The sequence below is a fragment of the Micromys minutus genome, assembly GCF_963924665.1.
Source record: "Micromys minutus genome assembly, chromosome: 9".
Taxonomy (NCBI): domain Eukaryota; kingdom Metazoa; phylum Chordata; class Mammalia; order Rodentia; family Muridae; genus Micromys; species Micromys minutus.
Window position 1 is genome coordinate 7,545,461 of NC_137978.1, and position 23,711 is coordinate 7,569,171.

Consider the following 23,711-nt stretch of genomic DNA (forward strand, 5'->3'; position numbering starts at 1 on the left):
AGGTGTTCTGAGGAATTAATAACTGCAAAAATGTCCATCAGACGGCTAGGAAAGACGCCAAAATGGCAGCCGCCTTGACTAAGTGCAGCAGCCCAAACCTGTATCTCACCAGCATTTCCCCGTCACCGCTCTCTTTCCGTGCTGTATCTATAGACGCTCTTGTTCTTTGAGTCGTTATGCAACAGGAACACAGAGCATCCTGTGCTGTAGCCAGGAAGGCCTTGAAGCTGTAATCCTCCTGCCTCAGCCACTGAGTAGCTGAACTTCAAAAATAAAAACAAAACACCTAACTTGGGAAAACACTTTAATGCAGCAGGACAAGACAAATCTTAGATCCACCTTAAGCTGATGTGAGAATAAATTTCTCTCGTGTGGAATTCTGAACATTAAACTCAGGATCATACACAAAGGGCTTATCTCCACAGCAGGGACTGCTCCCTGTGCCTACAGTCTCTTTGCAAACAATATGGTCTCATTGGATGACACTTTCCTGTAAGGAAATGGTCTGATACATGCTGAACACTGTAAGCCTAAGTGACCAGCATTCAGTAAAGTCATCGGCTCTGAGATGCTATCAGCTTCTCCAGGATGTATTTAAAATGTGCTATCCTTAAGGTGGTCTCAGATCCATGATTCAAGTTTCACTGTAGGGTTTCATCTTCTTCTTTTTCCAGATTTGTTTTATTTTATTTGTATATAAAAGAGTATATGTATGTAGGTGCCCAAGGAGGCTAGAAGGGGTCATGCAACCCCTTGGAGCTAGAGTTACAGCATTTGTGAGCCATCCAGTGTGGGTGTTGGGAACCAATACTGGTCCCTGTATTAAGCAGTAAGTACTCTCCCATCTCTCCAGTACACTCCCTTCCCACCCAGTTCTTAAGCTACCATGCTGCTACCTTTTCCCTGCCAGAGAGGACCTCTGGATGGTTCGTCATCACAAATTTGATTAAATTTGGAATTATCTAGGAGGCATGGCTCTGGGAAGGTAGCTGGTGCACTAGTTAGAACAGAGGAGTGCAGAGAGAATGGTCTGGAGCCCAGGTAAGGACTGGATGCCAGATGGTGCTCACAGGCAAAGGACGCAGAGGATCTGATGTGACGTTAGCAGGAAGAAGAGAAAGAGTATTTATCACTCTCCAGCTGTGCAACCTTGCACAATTTCTTAAGTTTTTATACCTATGATTTAAAGATGAAACCTAAGACTGTTTTTGAGGATTGCACTGAAATGATGTGAACTAAGCAGACAGTACTTGGCACAAGCCCCTGCATCTCCATTACAGATCTGTGATGGGCAGGCCTCCTGCCCTCCATAGAGACCTGAAACAGTGACGACCCTTCCAGGAAAGGGTGAGAAGCAGACTTGGGTTTTTCCCAACAGTGCTTCACTGGGATTAATCTGGGAAACCTGAACATCACAGTGTCCTTGTAAAAACTCATAATGCACATTAGGATATTAAAAAGCTCCAAAAATTCTTACAGTAAAGGAACTGATTTGATTTCATTTAAATTTATTTGATTCTTTGTTTTTCAAAATAACTGCTATACTTTGTACTTTGCAAATGTCATTTTACTAGGCAAAACAGCCGGTTAAAAGGGCTGGGAGCTGGGGGCTGGGGGCAGGACAGAGAGAAATATAAGAATCTTCTACAAGGTCTCACTCTTTTCTAGGTTACAAAAATAAACATTTTAAAGATTTATTTTACTTGGGAGCTGGAAAATGGCTCATCAGTTAAGAATGCTTGATGCACTTTTCAGGAGGACAGGAGTTCAGATCCCAGCACCGTGGAGCAAGCCCACTGTCCTGCCGAGGCCCTGTTACTCCAGCTCCTGGGATCTCACTTCCTGCCACCCCCCCACACACACACACACACATACACAAATAAGTATCCGTTTAACATGTTTTATGTGTATGGCATTTTGCTTACATGTATGTATATATACCACATGCATACCTGGTACCTCCAGAGTCCAAAGAAGATATTGGGTTCCCGGTGTCTTAACAACTGAGCCATTTCTCCAGCATCCACTACAGATATGTTTTAAAGACACAGAGCAGAATCATTCTCATCCTGGTAACACGTGTGCACGTGTGTGCAGGTGCACACTCATGTGCATGTGTAAGGAGCAGAAGAGGAAGGACACTGGGTACCCTGTTCCATCACTTGTTACCTTCTTCCCTGAGACAGTCTCTCAGTGCCTGCAGATGGGTGGCAAGCCCAGCACTGCCCAGCTCCCCACCCCACAGAATCTCAGGTCCATGTAGCCGTGGGTCCATGCTTCATACACAGCACACACTCTCACTCACTGAGCATCTCTCTAGCACTCAGAGCCCCTTTACATTCCAAAGAAAATTTAAAGACAGAGGGATGACATATAAACAGGTAAAGATAAGGGAAATACTCACTGTCTTTCTATTGGTTATTTCAAAATTTTAAATAACATATTTTAAGTAATTTTTTTAGATTTATTTTAGGTGTATGAGTATTTTGTCTGTATGTATGTGATGTATGTCCTTGTAGAGTCAGAAGAGGATACTGAATTCCCTGGAACTAAAGTTATAGATGCTTATAAACCACTTTGTGAATGCTGGGAATTGAATTCAAGTACTTTGCAACAAGTGCTCTTAACCACTGAGCCACCTCTCTGACTCCTGAATATTTTTAACAATTAATTTACCCCAAATGCTTTAAAACAATCCAGCATGATTCCTCATACATGGACTGAAAAGTCAAAGTTCACTAACATTAATCATTTTTATTGTACCATGCAAAACTTTAGTGAATTTGACAGCTGTCACGAATCTGGGGCCCTCACCTTATTCTACATTAATCTCCCAGTCTTTCTTCTCCCTGTTTTTGTGTGAACACTGCAAATGTGAATAGAAATAATTCTTCTTATTACTCTAAGAATCACTTTGATCTCAAAGACAAATGAAAGGTGTTAGTCACCATGGTGTTCACAGACCAAATGCTAGAAACTTCCACAAACAAATATACTTGGTACGGATAGAAGGAAAAGCAGGGGTAAATAATTACAAAAAACTCATTGAGCCATCTCGGTGAGAAATGAGGAGCTGAGGAATCTACGTACATCGAATTCATCATTTTTACTCATATGTATATTAGGAGGGGTGTGTTTATAAGGAGATGAGTGTAATCCGTGAAAGTTTGTGTTTTCTAATTATAGAATTAGTTCTGAAATATCATGAACATTCTATGCAACATGAGCTCACTCTGATTTCTAAAATCTAATTGTGGGTGTCAGGAGAGAGCTGACTCTTACACCCTCAGCTCTTCTAGAGGACCCAAGTCTGATCCCAGCATCTACCCAGAAGGTTCACAACTGCTGTAACTCCAGCTCCAGAATATCACACACTCTTTTCTGGCTTTCATGGGTACACACACATGTGGCATACACAAACAGAGACACAAACATACTGATAAGTAAGTAAACAAATAAAACCAGATATAATATTTAACATTTTCTTTCATGTAAAATTAAGTGGAAAAGAAAGTTGCTAAGCTTTTACATGGCCTATTTGTTTTTGAAATACAGCTAAACAACAAAGTGTACACACTTGACTCTCACCAGAAAATAGCCATGGAAATCTTATTGTACAATGCTAGGATACACGGTGTTTGCTTGTTTTCATTTATTATTATGGGGAGAGGCGTGTGCCGCAGTGCACATGTGGCCGTCAGGTCTCTCCTTCCACCAGTGCACTGATTCAAAATCAAGTCCAAGCTACCAGGCTCACCGGTGGTACCTCCACCGAGCCACGTCATCATGCCAGGACAAACGCACATGCTCTCTCCGTCTTCTAACCCTATCACCAAGCCCTGGACGGCTGTGGTGAAGGACACAGATATTCAAAATGCAAATATTCACTAACAATTCTTTACAATAAAAATATCTGCTTTTTATGTAACCAAACTACTGTTAATTAGAAATCAGAAAACTGGTTAAATACAGAAAATTTATGGTACAGAGTATTCAAAAACTCTAATTATGGAGCCATGTGTTCTAGCAACTCATAATATAAAATTTAAAATCATAAGTCAAATTTTATTAAGGCAAAATGATAAAATAAAGTCAACTTACTCGGTCTGCCAATCCTCCAGGAACGATAGTCCTCACGACCACGCCGCTAGATTTCCCTCCAACTATCCCAAAGCCTAATCCAGAGCCGTCATTAATGAGCTCAACATCTTCAGTGTGGCCCCAACACACCTGCAAATGAACGGCAGGTTAGAGGCAGAGTTGGTGGACCACAGGTTCTTAGGGCTCCTATATGGTAATATGTCACAGATGTGCCAGAAACTGAAAATTCATACAATCAATCAAGACACCGATGGAGAAAATGATACGGAAACTCGGTGAGTAGACAGAAGAAAAATGCTCAGTGAATGGACTGATAGGACAAGGTAGAGAACCTTACGGGTATTCTAATTCAACAGAGAAAATGAGCACAAAGAATTCAAATACAAGGTACAATATCAGATCATAAGACCTGAAAAGGACAAGAAACAAGACCTTAGCACAGGCACATTGGGAACCAATGACACATATTTGCTGAAAGATGGGCCCAGTGTTACAAAGACTTCAGGGAGGTAAGGGAGAGAACAGTTCATAAAATGAGAATCATGAAAAACTTAATGAAAGCAGACGTTTAAATTAAATTTCAAGTACTTGGGGCACACTCCTACCATCCTAGCGCCCAGGAGAAATTCAGAGCCAGCCTCTGCGACACAGTAAGTTCAAGGGAAAACCTGGATTATAGGGAACCCTGCACATGAATAAGTAAACGTTAGACAAAGAAAGAAAGAAGGCATTTAAGCCAGAGGGAATTGAAGAGCACAGCTCAGCGGACAACAGGACGTGAGATCACAAAGCTAAAGCAATGACTGAGGAAAATTACCTCGCCAGAACTCTGAAGAACCAAAGGATAACAGTATGTCTAAATAAATTAACTCATACTGTCTGGCAAGGGCAGAGTCATGTCAAGGACCCATACCACAAGCCATGAAAGTGGCAAAGTCTTCACCAGGCTCAGAGAAATGGCAAAGTCTTCCTCTGGCCCATGTGAGACATTGGTAGTACGTCCACCATTGCTTCCTCCGAAGTTCCTCCACAGATACTGCTCCCACAGATTAGCTAAGCCCGCCTCCTTCAGCTGCATGCAAAGCCCACCTCCCGGTTCAGCTTTATAAAGTGACCACGCTGAGCTCCAGGGACAGTCCAGCCGATCTCAGCTCTGTCTGTGCACGGGCTCCCGGGTCACTCCTTTCTTCATTCCCCCACTGCTCCTAGTCAGGGCTCCTGGACCCAGGCCAGGATGTGGCAAAAAATAATTTAGAACACTTAGGAGGAAAGGCAGAGGCACACCCAACTCAAAATACTAGCAACCTAACCACGTAACCATACAAAAAGACGTAAGAAGTTCTCCTCTAACTATGAGACTCCAGGAGAAATGCACACACTTTTACATCGTTCGGCTTCAGGAAAAAATCTCCCAGAAGAGAATGCAGTCACCTTCACTAGTTAAGTCTCCTACTTTACAACATAGGAACGCTAACTGAAGTGAGTGGAGAATTGGAAGTTTTAAAGACACTCATGCCTGGAACAGTACCTGCAACCTTTAGAGCTGAAGTAAGGATGGCGGCTACCGTTCACCGTGACCACTGGGAACGGGCACTGCCAGGCTCACAAACCTACTTTCTTTTCACATCTCGAAGAACCAAACAGCGTTGTTGGTCTCACGTAAGGGTAAAAAACTGGAAGGCAGCATGGTGGTCTAGCCTGTACCCCAATACTTCTAGAGCAGCAAGAAAAGGATCAGAAATTCAAGCTAACCTCTGCCATGCAGCATTTCTGAAGCCAACCTGGGCAACTTGCCTCAATATTTAAAAAGATACAGAGGAGGAAAAAGAATAAACTGAGGCACGGAATGGATAAGGGCCTGGTGGGATACAAGCAGGAAGGGATAAAAAATGATTTGGACACATCAAAGCATGACTCCTCATTCTACAGATGCTAAGGAAGGTCCCATTTTGTTCAATGTATTTCTCCTATGAGCTGTACTGGATCGCTATTATAGTGTGTAAGAATGCGGTTCCTCTGTGCTGTGACCTTTCTCAATCCAGGCCTGCACCCAACACAGAGAGCAGCAGCGTTGTCTCCCTTTGAAAACTGAACAAATGAGGCAGCACTTGGTGTTACAAGAAAATAAGACTAATGCCAAGGCCTGGAGACTCCCACATATAATCAGTATTTGCAAGGCAGAGGCAGGAGGAATCACAACTTTAAGATCAGCCTGATGACAAGGAGTTGCAGCCCAGCTAGAGCCACACAGTGAGAACTCACCTTGAAACAAACTAACTACAACAACAATACAACAACAATACAGACAGTTTTCATTCTGAAGACACAGGCCTAAATCTGCATGGCTGACTGGGGATATGCCTCAGTGGACAAAGTGCACATAAGCAGGATAACCTGAGTTCAAACCCCACACACAAGAAAAGGCTTATGTGTGGCCCACGCGTGTGAGCCCAGAGCTCCAGGACTTCCAGTCTAGCTGAAAATTCAAGCTTCTAGGTTTAATGACCGCCTAACACAGAAATGACAGTGACAGAAGAGATCATCTGACATCAACCTCTGAGCTTCACCTACCTGCACACAGACATACACACACACACACACACACACACACACACACACACACATACACACACACCACACACACATCCAAGTTTTAAGTTTTTAAATTCATAAAATGTAACAAGTTGAAAAGATAAAAGTGGCATTGAGCATTGTGAGGTCAAGAGAAAAAAACAAGGGCAGTGAGATGGGGCTCCACCGGTGTCTGCCTGCACACCGGACAGACTGAATTCTAAGCCCCAGACCTACACGGTGGGACGGAAGAGGCTCCAGCCAGCGGCTCTCTCTCCTCTATAAGCATGCTGTGGCACAGAGCCCTGCTCACCAACGAAAAACAGACAGAAGGTTTTACACTGACATCTGTTTCTCTTTTTAACCTTATGTGAAAAATTACGGCAATAATTATATAAAAGTAATAATCTAGTCATAAAATACAATTCTTAAATATGAGGCGTTTAAAATAAATAGCGGGCTGGAGAGATGGCTCAGTGATTAAGAGAACTGACTGTTCTTCCAGAGGTCCTGAGTTCAAATCCCAGCAACCATCAGTAATGAGCTCACAACGCCTCTAACAAGCACCTTGCAGTGTTGCCATTTGGGGATACGCTCACAATATGTATATATTGATCTACAATAATGAAAACGACTTCCAAACGAGAACCATCTATTCTTATCGTGTGTAACATAATTTAGAATGTAATACAGCCCCGCGCTTTTGACCCACCGTTTCTGGCAGAGCTGTACCAGCTGAGCTGGTGGATGCTCGGCCCTGTGTGTGGCCCGCCTCCCTGGCCACCACCAGCCGCAGAGTTCCAGTGGCCTGCTGTAGTAATGCAATCGCCTGCTGATGGGAGATGTTCTGATCCAATGGGGTGTCATTGATGGCCAAAATGTGGTCATTTTCCTTTAATCTCTGATCCCTAATAATACAAGAAAAGAAGAATGTGAGTACTGTAACAACCTGAAGGTGTACACAGGGCTGGCTGTGTGTTTTTCATCTCTCCCACCATCCTTCCTTACGTTAATGTGACCGTTTTCTGCAGACACTGAAAGGTGTAGTGAAGCTAAGTCACTCGAGCAGCACTACACAGCTGGGAAGAAAAAGCAACATCCAGCCTCAGACTACAAGACTTTGACTAATGCCTGCAACAATAGGCTTTTTGCCCAGAAAAGTTGTTGCTGAGGTGTTGGTATTACTTCTATTGTGTGTACTCAATTCCAGTTTCAAGTACAGGAAAGATCTTGGATGACAAGATGTCAACAGGTGCATTCAGAATGTCCATGTCCCTAAACTCCCATGGATGTGATTCCCATTATAAATGTTCACGAGCTGGGCCTTTTCAGGGATGATCAGGCTGTACAAATGGATCACTCATGGATAAGTTTGGTGTCTTTCCAAAACGGTAGGCCAGCCCTTCACTGTCCTGTTTCCTCCTGCTTCCCACCATGTGACAACAGAGCCAAGAAGCTCAAGCAGTTAGATGTCCTGACATGGGCGTCTCAGCTTCCAGAGCTGTACACCGTGCTCATCACAAGTTCTGAAACCTCGAGTACTCTGTTATAGCAAAATGAACTAAGGCCGAGCCTCACCACCATTCTTTACAGGAACTGAATGTAGAGACACGTGTGTTCACCACTGCTGGAAGGCTCTGCGAGTACACAACAGTATGTCAACCTTCGAGGAAGACCGTAAATAAAAGCACCATGTATCAGACCAGATACACATCCAGGAAGGATAACCAACACATTGTACCAGCACTTCCATGGTGGTTCAGGAAACTTCATAGACACGTGCTGTTTTTAAAAAGTTAGTTGTTGCCAGAAAACGGAAGGAGGAAGGAGCTGGGGGTAACTGTCAACATAAACACAGGATGGGAGCTTCTTTTCTAGTTGATGGAACTTTCTAGAGTTCCTACTGTTTCTAGAACAGTGGAAATGATTGTGAAACACTGAGTATATTAAATACCACATCAAAATGGTACCGTTCATACTATTTGGATTATATCCCAATAAATCTATTATTTTACATGTTGAGTTTGAGAGACTAGAAGTAATTAGTAATAAACAGAAAAAACAAATTTGGAAAGAACAAAACAAAGCATTATTGACAGATTAATGTCAATTATTCTAATTGGGAACATCTGAATAGTGAACTTAGGAAACCAGTCCTAAACCAAAGACTAGAAATTGAGGAGACAAAGACTTGCGCTGAACCCTTCAAAAATACCAGCGGGTCCAGTGTGGAGACAGCAATGTAAGGAAGCTCTAAAGAGCCAAGCAGCTCGAACTACTATTGTTATTGCTTTTATCGCTACTTTCTTACTCTTCACAGTATCATTTTGGAGCTGACAGGAGAACAGGGACCACGTACAGAATGAACTTCATCCTCACCTGTCGGCTACACTCCCTGGATGGACTTCCTTCACAAAAATACCAATTAATCCCAGACTCTGGCTTCTCAGAGCCACCACACTGAATCCAAGGCCTCCAGCTGAAGGGCGTTCTATATCTATATACTCAACATGCCGGCCCTAGAGGGGGAGAGAGCGAGTCAGAGAGAAAGAAAACTCATGATGTACATTTAAATATCAGTTCACAGAACTAAAACTGCTCAGCACAGCAGCTTCTAAGTCACTGCTGCCGATCCAAGCATGCTCAGCGGTCTGCAAACAAGCGGGTCCTGGAAACCTTTTACCTTGATTGTTTTCAGCCGAGCACGCAGTACAGTATTGAGAAGCATTTTACAATTCATCCACATTATGAGATAGATTCTGTGATGAACAAAAGCTGAAAAGAAACACCCTATCCCAGTGAAAACTGTTACTTTGTACATAGATTTCTTTAAGTCAGCAGTGCCAGCAGCCACTTGTATTCCGCCCAGTCAGAGCCCACCTCTATATGACTGTTTTAAATCCTACTGCAATGAATGATTCACTCAGTCGTTTCAGCGGCTACAGTGTACGAGGACTGCAGGCTGTTCTGCGGTTTTAGTTAACAACTGCATGTACACTGCCAGAGTTTCATAAACGTGATCAAATCACAAGGCAGCACACAGAGCAGACGGAGCTTAACGTCATGAAAAAACTAGGATACTTTTCACTACTACAACTTGAATCAAATTCTTTTTCAATCTCAAACCCAATTTTAGGTATTTATTTATTCGTTTGCCTGTTTGTTTTCCTCTCTTCTGGTTTTTTGAGACAAAGCTGTCTATATACTCACATCGGTTCTGGAACTCACTATGTATACCGTATGGCCTCAGACTCAGAGATCCTGCTGCCTCTGCTGAAATAAACAGACATGTACCTCCAAAGCCAGCTTTGTATGGGTATTGGCCTGTGTGGGTATGTGCACATAAACTACCTGCTGAGGTCAGAAAAGGGTGCGGATCCCTGGAGCTGGAGCATTTGTGAGCCACCCAATGTGGCTGCCAGGAACCAAACTTGGGTCTTTGACAAGAAATTCTAAATTTTCTTTAAAAATTCAAAAACTTCAATTGCCTATCATTTACTTCTTGGTAGGTATTAGGGGACACAGTTAAATTTTCTATTCTAATCTTTTTCTATATTTTCCAAGTTATATCAATTATAATTTACAGATTCTGTTTTGATAGAAATTTAAACAAATTTTCTTATGAAGGTAAGTGTTTGTCTTCTTTGCAGACAGGGTTTCACTATGCAGCTCACTCAAGCAGGCCTCACACTGGAGACCGTCCGTCGGCCGGCTGTGTGCTGGGCTGCGAGCTGTACCAGCATGGCCTACTCTCCTGTGTCGTTACAGGTCCCAACACACAAGTTAGAAGTAGTGTCAACTCCTCTTAACAAAATAAAAACACAAGCAAACCAATGCATAAAATATATCAGGGCAAAAAGACTTAAGTATGTCTTCTTTTTAAACTGAAACAGAAAAAATAATAATAAAGCTAAATACTCCACAACAAGATAAAACCTTACCTGAGCCATCCGCTGAATGACTGAGTTAAAGTCTTCATGTCCTGACTTTTGAGTCCAAGGCAGCAACTCAGATGCAGTTACATTACTACAGGGTCTGTGGACATTCCCATTTGTAATGGAACCATCCGTGAATACCAGCAAGCCCTTCCGAGAAAAGTCAAAGTTGGCTGAAGAATCTGAAGGGATATGGCTAAGCTATTGGAGAGAATGGTAAGAAAATTATCAGCATAAATCTACACAAAAGAAACCATTTCTATCACTAGTCATCAGGGAAATGCAAATCAAAACAACCCTGAGATTCCACCTCACACCAGTCAGAATGGCTAAGATCAAAAATTCAAGTGACAGCAGATGCTGGCAAGGATGTGGAGAAAGAGGAACACTCCTCCACTGTTGGTGGGGTTGTAAGCTGGTACAACCACTCTGGAATTCAGTCTGGCGGTTCCTTGGAAAACTGGACATAGTACTATCTGAAAACCCAGATATTCCACTCCTAGGCATATACCCCAAAGATGCTCCAACATATTACAAGGACACATGCTCCACCATGTTTATAGCAGCCTTATTTATAAAAGCCAGAAGATGGAAAGAACCCAGATCTCCTTCAACAGAGGAATGGATACAGAAAGTGTGGTACATTTACACAATCTAGTACTACTCAGCTATTACTAACAATGACTTCATGAAATTCAATAGGCAAATGGATGGAACTAGAGAATATCATCCTGAGGGTGGAAACCCAGTTACAAAAGAACACACATAGTATGCACTTACTGATAAGTGGATACTAGCCCCAGAAAGCTCTGAATACCCAAGAAACAATTCATAGAGACATTATGAAGCTCAAAAAGAAGGCCAAAATGGGGACACCTCAGACCTTCTTAGAAGGAAGAACAAAACATTCATGGGAGGAAATGCAAGGTCAAATAGAGGAACAGGGATTGAAGAAAAGATCATTCAGAAGTCGCCTCACCCAGGGATCCACCACATATGCAGCCACCAAATCCAAGCACTATAGCTGATGCCAAGAAGTGCTTACTGGATGAACCAGACAGAGATGCCTCTTCAGGGACTCTGTCAGTCATATAGATACAGCTGAGCATGCCTGCAGCTAACCATCAGACTGAACACTGGGACCCCACTGAGGGTGCTAAAGTAAGGACTGAAGGAGCTGAAAGGGCTGCAACCTCATGGGAAGAACATCATCAACCAACCAAATCCTCCACAGCTCCCATGGAGTAAAACACCAACCTTTGAGCACACACTGAGAGACCTATTGATCCAGTTGTATATGTAGCTGAAGATACCAGTGTCTGGCATCAGTGTGAGAAGAGGATTTTGTTCCAGGGAGGGCATGTTTTCCCAATGTAGGGAAATGCCAAGGCAATGGGGTGGAGTGGGTGATTAGGAGGGAGTGCACCTTTGTGAAGGCAAATGGAGGGGGAGGGAGGATGGGAGCAGGGCAGAGAGGGGGAAAGCGGGGAGGGGGGGAGTGGATAACATTTCCACTGTAAATACCAAGTATCTAATAAAAAATGAGAAAAAATAAATAGGTAAATAAATCTTTAAAAAATAAATAAATAAAATTTGTTCCTGATACACTTAAATATGTAAAATACTGGGCTATTTTGTATTTATCTGTGTATCTTCGCGGAGGAGGAAGAGATGCACAGTAGGTACACAACTGCACTCACAGTAACAGTGTTGAATCGGTGCATGCAGATCATATTATCTCACTGAGTCTTGAGTAATAGCCTATGTCATTATCCCACTGGGTGAAAACTGAGGCCACAGCGTCCTCCATAGACTAATGGCAAGTAAACCACAAGGCCACTGAGACAGCTAAAGAAAAACATCCTAGCATTATTAGAAACAGCTTTGCTTTTTTTTTTAACAATATTAGCTGATCTAAGTGCTAACATGGCAGATCAAAAGCAACATTTATAACAAATGTCAAGGTGTCTGGAAAGGTGGCTCACTGGTTAAAAGCACTTACTACTCTTCCAAGAGATCTGGGTTCCATTCCCAGCACACACATGGTGGTTCGTAACCATCTGTAACTATACTCTAGGAAATACAATGCCCTCTTATGGTTCCCACATGCACCAGTCACACACAAAGTGCACAGATCTATAAAAGATAAGCAAAATATTTAGACATATTTTTTAAAAACTAAATGTGAAGACAGTATCTTATATATATGACACAGAGCTGTATCCATGGAATCCTTACAATATGATCACTAAACAAGATCTACATAATGACAATGCCAGCTGAGTCCCAACATGTTAGGGTAAATATCAGAAGGCCCCATCCTAGATGAATCATACCGCCAGTTAATGGCTGCAGAGAGAGAATCAGACCAAGTAGTCAACCCTAAACACACATACTAATGAGCAACACTAAATGAGCTCCGCATAATGATAAACGAGGTCATGAAGTTCAGAGGGAGTAAAAGGGGGACATGGGAGAGAATGGACTCAATGAGCGGTGGGTGAAGCAGGGAGTGGGGCACACTGGAAGGACCTGGGAAAGGGCTTAGAAGCTGGAGGAGATGCATTCAAGATACTGTTTCCTCATGTATCAAAGAATAAAGGACAATCTACCATTATTAAATAAATGGCAAGGGCCAGGAGAGGATGCCTGCTATACCATCCGAAAATCTGAGCTCAGATTTCTGGAACCCATGCAGAGGTGAAGGTGTCCTCAGCCTCCACATGGACCCTCACACACACACACACACACACACACACACACACTCCATATACACATGAAGGCCAATCAGTATGCTTGTTCTTTAACAAGGAGAGAGAAGGCAAGATGCTTCAGTGGATAAAGGCACTTGCTGCCAAGCCTGATGACCCAGTTGGATCTCTGCGACCCTAGTAACATAACACAAGTTGTCATGTGACCTCCACACATGCACATATATGCACGTATACACCACATGTATGCATACACACACCCAGACAAAATAAGATGTGACAAAAAGTGTGAAGTAGATAATAATGCCGAGCTGAGAGTGGCACACAGTAGTATAGTCCCAGCAGATGCAGGCCTGGACTCAAGGTAATAAAGAATGGAAGGAAGGAAGTTATGTTAGAACTTTGAGGAAAATGCTGGGATTCTAAGGCATTTGATTTTGACTTATGTATCACACTCCAACGCCCAACATAAACTTCAATGCTTACACCATCCACAGATGCTAGCCATAGCTTTCAGGCCCCACACAGCCTTTGCTAACTCAGAGTCTCAGTCCCGGTGGCTCCTCTGCACGCCCGAAAGGCCCGCTGGTAACTTGCCTGTCCCTTCAGCTGCTTGACGGACTGCTGCAGTGTGAGGATCTGGTTGAAGAGAGGGCTCTTCAGGGTCTCGTAAAATGCAGACAGCCTCTCGTCCTGGGTCGTGTCCCCCTTCTCCTGCAGCCTCCGTCTCAGGCGATCGAGGACCTGCAGGATCTGCATCTTCTCTTGGGTGGGGAAGTGATCAGAGCTCAAGTCAGACACCACTCACAATCCACTTCTGAATCATTACACAACAATAACAAAATATACAGCTTCTATACCTGCAGCAGGGTTTTCAGGCATCTTGGATTATTCTTTTCAATCACTTTCCAAAAGCCTAAAGAAAAAAAATTAACTTTCATTACAGACGTCTGCAGTCCTAAGGGGAAAGAGCAAATCTACAAATGTCAAAGTGTATGTTTAACTTATATTCCCTTTCCCCAGAATTTCAATTTCTGGGTTGGTGAGGGTCTGTCTCTGTCTCTCTGTCTCTCTGTCTCTCTCTCTCTCCCCCTACTCTAGTTCACTGAGAAACTCCTGCAAAAGTCAGTTAGCACTAGTGTCATTGAAATGACAAGCGTAAGCCAGAGCATGCTGAAGAGAAAAAGGAGAAATGCCCCAGCATGTGGCTCAGGAGGTTCTGAGGATGGAGTCCTCTTAGCAAATACACTTTAACAGAGTCCTTTACTTAAACTGTCAGGTACAGTCTGAGATCCCTGGACTCCTGGGAATGGCCGGCTGGGAAACAGGAAACAGACACTTCTGGTTTACCCAAGTAAAGAAATGCTTATGAAATAAAGGCTTCTAAGACAGAAAAGTTTTCCTTGCGTTCCAGCAGGACCCAATCTGAAAGGAAATACATAAAAATAAAACTAGAGTAAGCATGTAAAAACAAATCTAAAAAAACAAAAGAAAGGCTTCCTTCAGAAAAGTATTTCTAAATTTACCTCTCAAATTCTAGGTTTTTTTTTAAGTATGTCATTTTAAAAATAAAAAAGTGTCTCCATGAGACTAGAAGCAAATATTTTCAAAAATATTCTTAGAAGCAGATCATGACCACAGTCTGACACGCTGGGCCACCCCAGTGCAGTGGCTCAGAGCCTTATGCACACTAGGCTTACAGTAGTCAACCTACATGCCTAGCCATCATCTTTCTTAGAAGCCATAACTAACTGCCTGCGGGTCACGTTTGGTGACCATGTGATTACCTAATTCCACAGGGCAGGCTGTGTGATCCCCAGTACAGTGAACCAGTAAGAGGCTAAATCTCTAAATTTGAGAGATTTGGGGTTCTACTTGAAGTCTCTAATAGCCAGCAAGTATTTATTCTTCGTATTTCATTCTCTCCCACTCAAGAAAACATATTCCTGGCATCATCATAATTCCAGCTCCAGAGAACCTTATGCCCACAGCACCACACGTGTATATGGTCCACTAAGTTATATAAATATTTAAACAAAAATGGTGATGTCATGTCGCAGGCAATAGCCAGGGAAGGGGACTAAAACTCAAAGGTGCAAGGCAAGTGCAGAAAAAACCCAATGACTCCACAGCAGGGTACAGTCAAACGTATCAATGCAACACTCAGTATGATCAAGGCACTAGGTTCAATCCCCAGCACCTCCAAAAGAAAGTAACAAAACACAGGTATAATATTAATATCATTAAGTATCAGCCTGACATGACTAAGAATCATATGGAAAGAGTCTCAGTGAGGGGTTGCCTACACTGGGTTGGCCTGTGGACGTGTCTGTGGAGTGTTTTAAGGTTACTGATGTGAGAACACACAGCCCACTCTGGGCAGCACCAGTCCTTAGGCAGGGTCCCAGAACTGTAGAAGAGTGAAATAAGCTAGCTGGGCATAAGCAAGGAAGTAAAGATGCACGAACTTTTTTTCCTTTCCGCTCTTCGCTTTGGATGTTATATGATGATTTGAAGTTCCTGCCTTAACTTCCCTCAAATAATAGATTGTGTGCCTGGGATTATGAGCTGAATGAAACTCCTCACTAAATTCCTTTCCAAAAGATATTTTGTCATGGAACAGATATTAAACCAGAACACTGGGCTTACAGTTTATGTTTAACCTAAGTATAATCTGCCACAGATATAGGCTGCCTACAACTTGGCCACAATTAAAATTTAAACAGTGGGCTGCAGAGATGGTTCAGTGGTTAAGACTGCCCTTCCAGAGGTCCTGTCCCAGCAACCATGTGGTAGCTCACAACCATCTGTAATGGGATCCAATGCCCTCTTCTGGTGTGTCTGAAGATAGTGATGGTGTACTCACATACATAAAATAAATCTTAAAAAAAATTAATTAAAACAGTAAGACACAGTATTAAAGAATCCCAAAAGGGCTGGGGAGATGCCTCAGTGGGTAAGCCACTTCCAAAGAAGTATGAGGACTAGAGGTGGGATTCCCAGCTCATACTTCAAAGCCTCACAGGTCTGGAGGCCACCAGCAATCCCAGAACTAGGAAGGCAGAAGTAGTGAATCCCCTAGGTAAGCTAGCAAGGTAGCCTAGTTTAACTGGTGAGCACTGTGCTCAGGCAGAAATCCTGCCTCATTAAATAAACTAGAGAGTAACCAGGGAAGAGACCCAATGTCAACTTCAGGCCTCTACATGCATGCCATAGACCCATACACCTGTGAGCAGGCATACATGTATGTATACATTACACATTCATGTTCATATATATGTTACATTCATCCCCTCTGACCACCCCCCCAATATACATGAAGAACAAGAATTTTAATATTCCAGTGAAGAGAGTTTGGGCTATGAATTTCAGATAAACTGTAGGTTTGACTGACGAAAATTATGATATTGTGGCTTTTTAAAAATTCATATCCTATACCAATACCAACTGATGGAATAGTTGAAGGGAAAAGATGACTCAGAAGAAGAAATAGAATTTAATTTACATTTCTAATTTAATTTATATCTATTGAAAAAAATCTATCAACTCTTTCTTTTCTTTTAGGAGGAGGGGTTTTTTTGGGGGGGGGTTAAGATTTATTTATTTATTATATACACTATAGCTGTCCTCAGACACACCAGAAGAGAGCATCAGATCTTATTACAGATGGCTGTAAGCCACCATATGGTTGCTGGGGTGCTCTAAACCACTGAGCCATCTCTCCACCCCCATCAACTCTTTCAATCCCAGCACTCTCATGAGGCAGAGGCAGGCAGACATCTGTGCATTTAAGGACAGCCTAGTCTACAGAAGGAGTTCTAGGCCAGACTGGGCTACATAGTAAGACCCTATCTCAGGGGGAGACAAAAAAAGAACCCAAGAAAAATTAAGGCCAAAGAAACACACTTTTCAGACATTGGTTAGCTCATGAGAATTAAATTTTCTACTAACAAACATCTCCTCATAGATCTGAAATTTTGGAAAATAAGGTCACTGGTTCTCTTGCTGTGAAAGCACAGACACTCACTGAAGTGCACATTTGACTGGACCATTACTACTGCGTGGTTCAGAACTCCAGAGCTCAAGGAACCAGGAAGCTTGAAAAAAATCCAAGAGCTTATTATTACATCTAAAGTCAAATGAGTTTTTTTTTATTAGATATTTTTTATTTACATTTCAAATGTTATCCCCTTTTCCGGTTTCCCCTCCATATCCTATCCCATCCCCCCCCCCCTTTCCACTTCCTTCAGAGCCAAAGGTCAGGATTTATCCTGCTTGCTTTGTCCTCAAAGCTCTTACTTGTTAAATAACAAACAGAATCCAAGCCAAAGAGTGGTGGCTGTTGTCACCAGAATTCTAACAAACCGCCACAGGGTTGCATTAAGGGCCCAATAAGGGCAGGGTATTTTCTCTGTTCAGGAGTATGAAATCTCTGGCCTGAACGAAGGCAACATTCCAGTTGGGAGAGCAAACATCTGGTTTAGGGACCAGACTCACCAAGGCTTGATCCTCCTAAATCCAAGCTGAAGAGACAGGAGGAATAATTAACCCCTAATGCCAGGAAGCTCTGTTAGATAAGCCTCCCAAGCACTCAGAAAAGCATAGTATTTTCCTGTCCTTCCTCCCCTCCCCCCCCCCCTTTTTTTTTTTTTTTTTTTTTTTTTTTTGATGCTGGCCAAATCCTAAAATGCCTTTTCTGTATTTTGGGATCTTACTTTTCCCCTGGACACCCCCACCAGCTCCCCTTTCTGTCACAAGACTGTGTGGTTGGACTAAGTAACTGCCTAGATCTACAGCTGGTCCTCCTTTGGGTTTTTCTTTTAAACTCTAATAAAACTGCCCTCAAGCTTCCTTTGAGCCCATCCTCAAATTCTTTTAATAACAATACTAAGAACTCCAAGAGTACACCAATTTCCTTGGTAACATGTAGCAACTCCAGCAGGACTCCTCAAAATTCCCAGGAACACAAGGTAGGTATCCTACAAAGGCCTGGTGAAAGCCTTCCTAAACCAACTTAATATAAAATATTTAATCTCCACTGTCAAAACACCCCATCCCTAGAATGTAAGAAAAGGCAACTGCAGAATGCTAAAGTCACATATGGAGGAATACTGAAATCCAAGTTGAAAGACAGCGTGAGAAAAACCATGCTGGTTCTTCAGAGGGCCTCCGCAAGATTCCTATCTCATCCCTGACACACTCTTGTGAGTGAAATCCTATCCGTAATCTCTCTGGAATTTGTTTCATTCTGCAGAAGTTAAACTGCTGTGTCATACGTGTATCATTCTGTTGGTGACAGCCCCTTCCCCACAAGCAACAACAGCAACAAATCTGAACAACTTTCACACGTATTAAATCTCTGGTGTGTTTAATGGCTGCTGCAATCACGGTCCTCTAAAAGGACCTGAATGTTCAAAACCCACTGACGACAGCTACTGCCTCAGCTTCCCCGTCTCTGCACATGCAGACTGACCTCATGAGTCTCCAGGAATTATGGTCACTCCATATTTTGGAATTCCAAACAAGCTAGTGAACTGACCAGCAAAGCCATCTTGGTTCTGGACACCCCACCCACCAATGTGTATTCTCCTTGATTCAAATGCAGGCCGAGGTGGAATGACTGCTTAGGTTCATGCTAACCAAATCACAGAGAACTCCAGGCCAGCCTGGGCTACAGAGGAAGAGCTATCTCAACCCTTGTCAGAATAAAACAGAGAGACAGAGAGGCGGGAGACACACACTCATCTGCTGCCGTCTGACTGATGCTCTGAATGTCTGATCACTTGTAGCTCACGAATCCCGAAAGCTAAATTAAAGCACAAGGGAACAATGTTATGGAAAAACATGGAAACATAGAAGAGCCATAGATGCCACTGAGAATTAGCTTCATGGAGGAGGAAATATCAAATGCTCAAGACCTTTGGGCAAATAACTAAAAACGGGAAGAAGTTTCAATGTGAACTGGCCAAGTTGAGCGCACCTGACCCTCGCCATTCATTTACCTCACCTCCCTTTCCTTCCGAAGTTAGTAAAAGTTTGTGAGGAAAGAAAGAATTCAGAAAAGGGTCTTTTAAAATATCTAACTGCTGATAGGACTAAATAAAACTTGGCCTGGCACACACTCAACAAAGACTATTACTGGTAGCATCTCTTTTCAATCAAAATTACATGACATTTTGAAATTTCAAAGAAGTTCATGTCATCTGTGGTTTTGCTATGTGATCAATACTGAGAAGACTGAATAAAACCTTTCATCGGTGCAACTAATGCAAAACAAGTGGCCAAGAGGTCTGTGCACTGTTTGATTATGAGACAACGTCTCACCGAGTAGCTCTTGTTGGTACAGAAGTTGCTACATACATAGACCAGACTGGCCTGGAACTCAGATCCTCCTGCCCCTGCCTCTGCCTCCTGCTTGCCGGGATCAAAGATGTATGCCACCGTGCCCATCCTATAAGTTGGGACTTTAAGTCAGTTTAAAGCCGGCACTGGGGCACACAACTGTACCCAGCATTCCATGGCAAGAGGCTGGTGAGTTTGAGGCTACTGTCTCAAACACACGTCGACTTACACTGGAGCACTGACACCTCAATACGTCACCCCGTACTGGAGGGTAAACACATACCACCTCCTTACCTACTGTCTTCCCTCAGAAATAGAATGTGAGCCACAAATGTCATTTTTAAATTTCTGCAAGGGCTAGAGAGATGGCTGATCAGTTAAGTGTGAATGCTGTTCTTACAAAGATCCAAATTCAGTTCCCAGCACCCACACGTCAAGGCTCTACCCTGGCTCCTACCACATAACCACACATACATGTAATTCTAAAAATCATAAAAAGGGCCAGACAGTGGTGGCACACCTTTAATCTCAGAGGAGGCAGAGGCAGGAAGATCTCTAAGTTCCAGGTCAGTCTGGTCTATAGAGTGAGTTCTAGGACAGCCAAGGCTACATGGAAAAACCCTGTTTCAAAATTCAAAACATAAAAAGAGAAAAAAGTTTCTGATAGTATCCTATAAAAGACAAAATCAGGGCTGGAGAGTTCAGCAGTTGAACACTAGCTGTTGTTCCAGAAGACTTGTGTTCACATCTTTGATCCTGCATTCGGGAGGCAGAGGCAGGAGGTCCCACAAGGCAGCTTACAACTGTGTATAACTCCAGTTCTAGGGGACCTTACACACATGCAGGCAAAACACCAATGCACATAAGACAGAAAAATAAATGAAAAACATAAAAAAAGATCTAAAAGAAGACAGGTTTAACTTTAATATGTAACTTAATTAATCCAATGTATACAAATCATCACTTAAATATGCAAACAATGTGAAAAATGAGACAGCTTAAACTCTCTATACTGTATTCAGAATCTGGTGTGCATTCCACACTTACAACACCTTCATTCCAAAGAGCCCCACTTTACCTGGGCCAGAGTTTCTGACTGTCCAGGTAGGAATGCTTACAGGCTTGCGATTGCATCTGAGCAGAGGCAAGGAGTGGAGAACAATCGCTCGCTGTGACAGACGACACAAATTCTAGAAGTTTCCTTTCAGCCTCTTCAAATCTCTGGCAGATCATTTCCAAATGGAGGAGCAGGACAGATCACTCTCCAGGTCGGAGTGGGCCAGCGCCTACCGTTGACCTCTCCGGTCCTCAGTGCCACTCTAGGCAGCTCACTAAAAACCTATGGTCTGCTGCTACAGCTTGGCATGTGCAAGGCCCTGGCTTTCCGTCCTCTGCACCAGTAAACACATACAAATAAACCCAAGCACTACATTTCCTTCCATTTGCAACAGACCCTACGCTGGGCGCTCCAAAAGACATCCAAATCTATACAAAACCCCAGTTTAAGATAAAAAATTAAGTAGCAATGGTTATGCAACTTCACATATTAAAGCAGACTTGCTTGTTTTCTCAAGGATTATAATGCTCCCAGTACGAGAAAAGGAACTAACTCAGTCTGTGACTTCCCCCAAACTAATGTGATCTTGTTAAAACTTTAGCAGAGCAAGCAGGTTCAGACTGCTTGGCTGTTTGATGTACAAATGATTATTAAACCCAGCTGTAAGGACTGGGAAACACTGGGCTGTCTCAAAAATCCAAGGTTTTAAAAGTGAAATCATGGGCTGGAGAGATGGCTCAGCGGTTAAGAGCTCTTCCAGAGGTCCTGAGTTCAAATCCCAGCAACCCCATGGTGGCTCACAATCATCTGTAATGTGATCTGGTGCCCTCTTCTGGTGTGTCTGAAGACAGCTGCAGTCTACTCATAAAATAAATAGATAACTTTTTTTAAGTGAATTCATTATAAGAAAACTTAGGCATTTTTATCTTTAAAATTACAAAGTGGAAAAAAGGAGTCATGTGACTTGTTTAGTTTTTCTCATCAGTGGTTGCTGCCAGATCTTTTTTTCTTCTAATTCTTTGCCAGTTTCAGAGAGACGTACAGTATACTTTGGTCATTCACACACACACACACACACACACACACACACACACACACACACACACACACACCGTTACCCCTCTCATCCCCTCCTCTTCCCACCTTCACAGCAAGCCCACCTCCATTCTTCCTGTCAACTGTTTTGCTGTGCTCCTTTTTTGAAAATTCTCTTTTCCCTACAGTGAATTTGTGTTCGAACCATACAAGCTCAATGTCTGCAGGTGGCACTCAGGGACAGACACATCTAGTCAGTACGTGTGGTGCTAGGTTAGAGCCCCTTCACCAGCAGACAATAAGTGGAGTTTATTAAAACTAGGTTCGATTCGAGTGACAACTTCATACAAGTCAATTTTAAATCAAATCAGTCTTCTGATGACAAGTCCACTATACACCACCATAATAGCATCTAAATTAGTATGGGTACTCCCACATCTGCATTTATTAACGTTCAAAGTATCTTAAAATTTCACTAATCCCTATAAAAGCCGTTAGGGCCCTAAAACAGCACAAGGTCATGACTTCACCTCCCATTTTCTAATGTTGTAAAATAAACAGATTCCAGTTTTTCTCCCACCTCTCGCTAGCTTTTCCTAGAAATAGTGAATTCGAAGCCAGGGGAAGGCTAGTAGACTTGGAATATAGTCTGGCTGTCTCAAAGGAAGGAGATCACTCTAGGTATCCGTAAGCTTCCTCACTGATGGCGGGAGTACAGGTCAGATGCAGGTTAGAGGCAATCTAGAGAAATCAGGCCCGGCAAGGTGTGGCCTCTGAACCGCGGCGACAAACAAGGAATTCCAATCAGAAGAGGTAAGAGCCCACGGGAGGCAAAGTACGAGTCCAGGGAAGATTCCAAGGAAGGGTGGGGCATTCGAAAGGTGGGAGAGATGTGGAAATGCTTTCCAGAACTTGATTCCAGGCAGGAATCCAGTAACGTTCCCCAAAGACCCAGACGCCTCCCCAGCTAAGCAGAAAGGCCGGAGGGGTGCAAGGCCCACGCGAGGCCAGGGCGGCCCCTCGGCTCCCTCCCACCAGCCGCGGGGAGGCTCCGCCCCGCTCCGGGAGGCCGCGGGAGCTAGATCCGCGAGCACGCGCGATCGCTGAGCTCGCAGGCCGGGAGGGCCTGCAAGTCCGCGCGGGGCTCACTGGCCTGGTCCCGGGCCGCCACTAGGCCTGCGAGCTGCCCGGCGCACCCTCCTCGGGCTTGCGGGCTCCGGACGCGGTCCCCGCACGGTGCGCCGCGAGCGTTACCTGGTCCGGCGACAGCCGGGTGGGAGCCCCGGGGCTGCGAGCTCGGCCTCCTCACCTGGCGGAAGTACAGCTGCTGCCCTCACCTGGGCGGAAGTGTGGCGGCCTCCTCACCTGGGCGTCTCCACCTCGGCGGGGGCAGGGCGGGGCGGGGCGAGCAGGGCTGTAGCCCCTGGGCGTCTGCGCGCCTGTCCTGGAGGGGCGGCCAGAGGCCATGCGGCCAGGTGCGGAGCTGTGGGCCACTGACCCAAAACCGAGACCCCAAAGACAAATGCACTCAGGCCCTAGCCCGAGGCCCCTCTGTTCCTTATGTTTTCCAGATGTGCTGACTCAAAGTAAAATATCGTAAATGTCAATCTGTGTCCCCATCATCCTAAGGGTAATTATGAGTGTCTTTTTTTTTTCTTATTTAGAATTTTGATAATAAGTATTTACATCTTCTAATACAGTCTACTCCGGGCTAAAGAGAATCAATCATCAGATACCTTACTGAAATAAACACGATATTAAGCATCGTGACTGACGGGGATGAGAGATAAAATGGTATCCTGAAAGATGAATAGTACAGTCAACAGCAACATGGAAACATTTGCATGTTATGCCTTCGATACTTTATGGCTGTGTGCCAATTTAAGAGAAATAGCATTTGTTAGGCCTTGTAAGAAGGTGTGTAATTTCCCCCCTCATGTAAGGAATAAAAAGTAGATG

The 23,711-nt window shown here is 43.5% G+C and overlaps 1 protein-coding gene across 2 annotated transcripts in view; it reads right to left on the bottom strand.

Annotated features, from left to right (window-relative positions):
* PATJ (PATJ crumbs cell polarity complex component) overlaps positions 1-23,105 on the bottom strand; it is a 290,169-nt gene extending 267,064 nt beyond the window's left edge. The window contains exons 1-7 of one of the 2 annotated variants that reach the window (XM_080921989.1): positions 23,007-23,105; positions 14,179-14,234; positions 13,916-14,082; positions 10,614-10,808; positions 9,052-9,191; positions 7,385-7,580; positions 4,102-4,230 (exon numbers count right to left, since the gene is read on the bottom strand). In XM_080921989.1, the coding sequence (XP_080778115.1) occupies positions 4,102-4,230; positions 7,385-7,580; positions 9,052-9,191; positions 10,614-10,808; positions 13,916-14,082; positions 14,179-14,200 (849 nt within the window). In that variant the 5' untranslated portion in view covers positions 14,201-14,234; positions 23,007-23,105. Of the gene's footprint in view, positions 1-4,101; positions 4,231-7,384; positions 7,581-9,051; positions 9,192-10,613; positions 10,809-13,915; positions 14,083-14,178; positions 14,235-23,006 lie in introns of those variants that run through there. The other variant, XM_080921990.1, reaches the window with a different exon arrangement.
* Between the last annotated feature and the right edge of the window lie 606 nt (positions 23,106-23,711).